Source organism: Puccinia triticina, chromosome 4A, assembly GCF_026914185.1.
Source record: "Puccinia triticina chromosome 4A, complete sequence".
NCBI lineage: Eukaryota > Fungi > Basidiomycota > Pucciniomycetes > Pucciniales > Pucciniaceae > Puccinia > Puccinia triticina.
Genome location: NC_070561.1, coordinates 4,103,384 through 4,107,947, shown reverse-complemented (window position 1 = coordinate 4,107,947; position 4,564 = coordinate 4,103,384). Strand labels below are relative to the sequence as shown.

Below are 4,564 nucleotides of genomic sequence, written 5' to 3'. Positions count from 1 at the left end.
GGAGAATTCCCTCCTGGACGTCAAGTGCAAAGGTGTATCCGCTGTGCTACGCTACAAAAAGCGGCCAAGTAGCGTAGCGTGGCGGTTGGCTGCTAAATGGCCAGACAACAAAGCAATAGCTCAGCGGCAACACCGCTGCGCTGCTTGCTACGCGCAGACCCTCCCATGGCAATTAGTGGTAGCGTAGCGGAAAAATATCCGCTATCGCTGCCAAAAAGCGAAGTGGTAGCGAAAAAACACTAAATGGGCCGCTCCCCGTTGATTTAGCGGATAGCGGGCACGCAGCGCAGTAACGACCACGTAGCGCCAGCGCTGCCAGTCCTCTATCCTCTAGATTAGCGGGTAGCAACCAGCGCTACGTAATTTTAACACCGGGCAGTTATGATACATTACGTTATTGAGCGTAATTTTGTATTGTAACTATTCCCGTTATGGTAGAACATTGTTATTGCTATCAGTAACAACAAAATTCCTGCCCTTTCTACATATAAAGTAGCGAAGCACATTCTCTACTTCTTCGTAAAGTAGCGCCAGCTGACACACCATAACAATTGGTAACATGTTTTACCCGCTGCAGGAACTTTTTGCTCCTGAAATTTGCTTAGTGTCACAGCGGTTATCTGCTTGACCCGCCCTATGTTTTGGGTGCAGTATTGACACAGTTGTACAGTCGGGTTACGCGAAATCCAACCGTACAACTGTGTTGAAAAACTTTGATGCCCACCTTCTTCAAGGGGTGAGGCGTGTTGGAGCCGACCAAATGCAGAGAGTTGCTAATGTGGGGTGTTGGTGTGTTTGATCTTGACTGAAAGGGGAAGGTTGGTATTTGCTTTTCAACATAAAAAGAGGCGGCCTGCTTGATTACTATGTGCCATGGGCTGGGTTCCCCTCTTGCATTTGCAGAGGCTGAGCTTGATCCATTGGTTAACCCCTCCACCCTTGCATTTGTAGGGGCTTGAGGGGTTGAGCTTATAGCTGTCCCCCGTTGCAATTGCGCGGGCTGATGGTAACCCCTCCGCCTTGCGCTTGCAATGTGCCCGAGGTCTCAAGCTGGAAAATCCCCCTGCTGCATTTGCTCAGGCTGGACAATAAAATTTATGTATAAAATTGAAATAGAAGGTGAAAAGTCCCCCTGATACACTTGTAAAGGTTGGATGGATGAACAAATAGATTAACAGTTTACTTTTAAACTCCCTTGACGCGTTTGCTCAGGCTGAGAATGTTTTTTAATGCCATTTGCCCACCTCCTTCCCCTTGCAATTGCAACAGGCAGAGGCGGGAGATTCCGGTTCCTTTTCAATCATGGTTCATGATTTGGGGAATCAGTCCGAGGCAGCAATGTTTGGGGACTTTAAACTCAATTTTCACGGCAGCAAAGTCAAACATACTTCTGCCTGGAAATAAGGGACTGGAGGATTTAGTGCCACATGGGCAAAAGCCAAACTGGCTGGCCCATCTGGGGCCTTTTGAAAAAGGGGTAGGGGAAACCCATGAACCCAATTTTCATGAAAGTGAGGATTTAACATAATTAGATGAAAGCTAGCAGTCAGAACTATAACAGGGATTTAAGTCAACAAGTTTAGTATAAGGCAGTACCATGACATGGATAAAAGATACCATAATGGGTGCAAGGAACTTAAGAGTGAGCAAAACATGGGATCAGAGAAGAATGTGATGATCTGAGGCAGAATGAAGAGATGAAAACCCAACACTCCCCAAATTTACACAGTGGTTGCACAATTTTGGGTTTTGCCCGTCAAATTGAAGTGGGGTGGAAGCCACCGCCAAATTGACCCCCGCGCTGTCAAATTGCCGCAAATCTGACCACGTCCCCGCCGGCACTCAAGATTGAGTCAATCTCCCTCAACTTGGGGCAAGTTATGTCAACTTGCCGGGTCAATTTGGCAGCAAACATGCCTTGACCAATCAAAAAACAGCGGGCATAGCGGCAATATGCCATCAAGAAGCTTTGACTGCCAGGAAGCCGGCAAGCAGCGCTCCTCAAATTGTCAAGTTCAGCTTTGCCATCCTTGCTCTAATCTGGTAAGCCACCCTTCCTTGTCCTCACTCACTTGCCATTCCCTCAACTTCAACTCAGTCTTCATCCTCGCCCTGATCTCCATTCCCCTTGTCTTGTTCACCAGTCAATTTTTGAAGAGCAGAGGCGTCCGCCTTGGCCAGAACCTCCGGCTTGCTAACCAGACTCCACCTGCGCACTTGTCAATCGTCCGTCTGGTATCCATATATGCTTGGATTGATTACGCTCATTTCCCAACACAACAAGGAAGGAGGAGATCAACCGATACATTGATCGGGCTGAACTACCCGCACCAAGGAACTGTCTGGCGGGGCAACAAGGTCGAGGACAGGGCGCTCTGCGAGCCGCGGAAGTGTTTGAAGATGCTCAACAGCCAGCAGATCCCGACGCTCTTCTGAACCCTCTGGCGGCCCCGGACATGATGGACGGATGCCCATTTCGCGAGCGGAAGAGCAAACTCAGCTCTGTGGAACTCGGTCATGGTCTCTACAAAGGTACTGCTTCATCCCCTTTGTCTTGCTTTCTGTCCTCTCATTGTTGTTGTGTGTATATATAAAAATGTCCTTACCCCTTCCCCCCCCCCCCCCCCCCCCCCCATCCTGGGACCGCCGCTGCTGTTGCACAAGTTGAAAATTCTTGATCTTTGTAATGTAAATCCTCGCGCACACTTTCCAAAGCAAAGAATACATGTTATATTGATGCAGTAAAATAAGTTTCACAAGCCAGTTTCTTTCTTTATCTCCAGAAACACAAGAAAAAGAATACATGTTATATTGATGCAGTAAAATAAGTTTCACAAGCCAGTTTCTCTCTTTTTCTCCAGAACCACAAGAAATGCTAGACTCCAAACCCAAAGACAAAGTTTTAGTGATTTGATTTTTGGTTTAAATAACTATAAAGACCATTGCCCAATGACTGAAATAAAAGTGCCCATTTATGAGGTAAACATAAAAAAAGATGATGGTAGGGCTATACTCCCAAAAAAGGGTCTTCCTTTTTTATTCAATCTTATTTTTCCACAAACACAATAATTTAAGCATATACTCCCAACCCATTTTTTTTCTACATCTGCAGATAAGGGTATACTCAAAGAGTTATTTTGATGATTTTACGATTTTTTTCAGTCAAAATCAATTTCTTGCTGACAACTGAAATGCTTGGGGCATTAGGTTTTTTTTTTATCCTGGATCAGCTTTCTTGTAGGGAACTTACATATGTAGGGGGTTAAATTGAATCTCCAGTAGTGCTGCCCCCTGGGGGGCCATACAATCCCCTCATGGAGCTGGTGCTGCCTGCTGCTGGGCCATACAATCCTCTGATGGAGCCAATTGAACTTCTGGATAAAGACCGGTACATTGAATTTCCAGTGGTGCTACCCACTTGGCACTGGGGGGGCATTGAATCCACCCATTGAGTTGGGTGGGTACATTGGTTTCCCCATCCCAAGTGAACTTCTGGATGAAGAACGGTACATTGAATTTCCAGTGGTGCTACCCACTGGGGGGGCATTGAATCCACTCATTGAGTTGGTTGGGTACATTGGTTGAGGATGGTAGACTGAATTTCCCATAGTGTTGGCTGCTGGGGAGGCATTCAATTGTCCAATTGGGTTTGATGCATACCCATATTCAGTATTTGGAGGTGGCCTTAGATCTGGCCTTGGATCTGTAAACATATCTGCTTGGCTACTGCTTGGCATAGTATAGAGATCATGACCATGTGACTCTGGATTTATCTGGTTGAATACACCAGGAAAAAAGAATGATCACTTGCCAACAAGTGACATAGCAAAGTAAAAAGGGGCCTTTGTACTTTTTGATGTCACTTGCAGACAAGTGATCATTGTTTTTTCCTGGTGATAGGTTGGGCGTTTTTGTTGATGGAATGATTGTACAGAATTGCTTCTGCCCCTCTGAGGAGTTTGGGGTTGAACAGCGTTTTTTCTTAAGTCAATATGCTGGTGTTGACGGAAAAATCTTTCTTCTTCTTTGTCTGGGAGATTTCTTTTTGACTTCCATTTTTCAAGTCCTTTTCTAATTGCCTCAGCAAAATATCTGCCAGGGACTGGTTCCAGGGGCACTTGTGCAAGTCTTCTGTGAATGTCTGAAGCATGAAAGGAGCACATATTCAGAATGAAAAATTCAGTTGGGTTGTGGTCCACCATGTATTGCAGGATTGCCCTCATGCCTATCACCCTTTTTCCTGGAACTCAATTTGACTTGACAACTACCATCATGGCAGTTGTGCTGCAAATTGAGGCATTCCATTATGTCCTGTAATTAATTTGAATGTGAGAAATGAATTAGCTTGTGGATTATATGTAATTGGATGCTGCACAAGAAATTGGTATACCTTGGGTGAATAAACATGGTTTTTATTGGTCCTTGTAAGGATCCTCATCTGGTAGTAATTAGAGACATTTGATCTGTCAAACCTGTTAATCTGCATGCAGTAGATGTTTCTCTCGGGTCCAGCACCATTTCTTGATGAGACTTTCCAGATAGAATGAATTTGGCCAATGATTGA

At 45.2% G+C, this 4,564-nt stretch overlaps 1 protein-coding gene across 1 annotated transcript; it reads left to right on the top strand.

The window, feature by feature from the left end:
- Positions 1–1,602: 1,602 nt before the first annotated feature.
- Positions 1,603–2,436, top strand: PtA15_4A481 (uncharacterized protein; the record flags this gene model as incomplete). Its single annotated transcript, XM_053168369.1, has 3 exons — positions 1,603–1,642; positions 1,938–2,043; positions 2,145–2,436. 3 exons carry the CDS (start codon positions 1,603–1,605, stop codon positions 2,434–2,436), a joined length of 438 nt encoding a protein of 145 aa, XP_053019585.1.
- Positions 2,437–4,564: the final 2,128 nt, after the last annotated feature.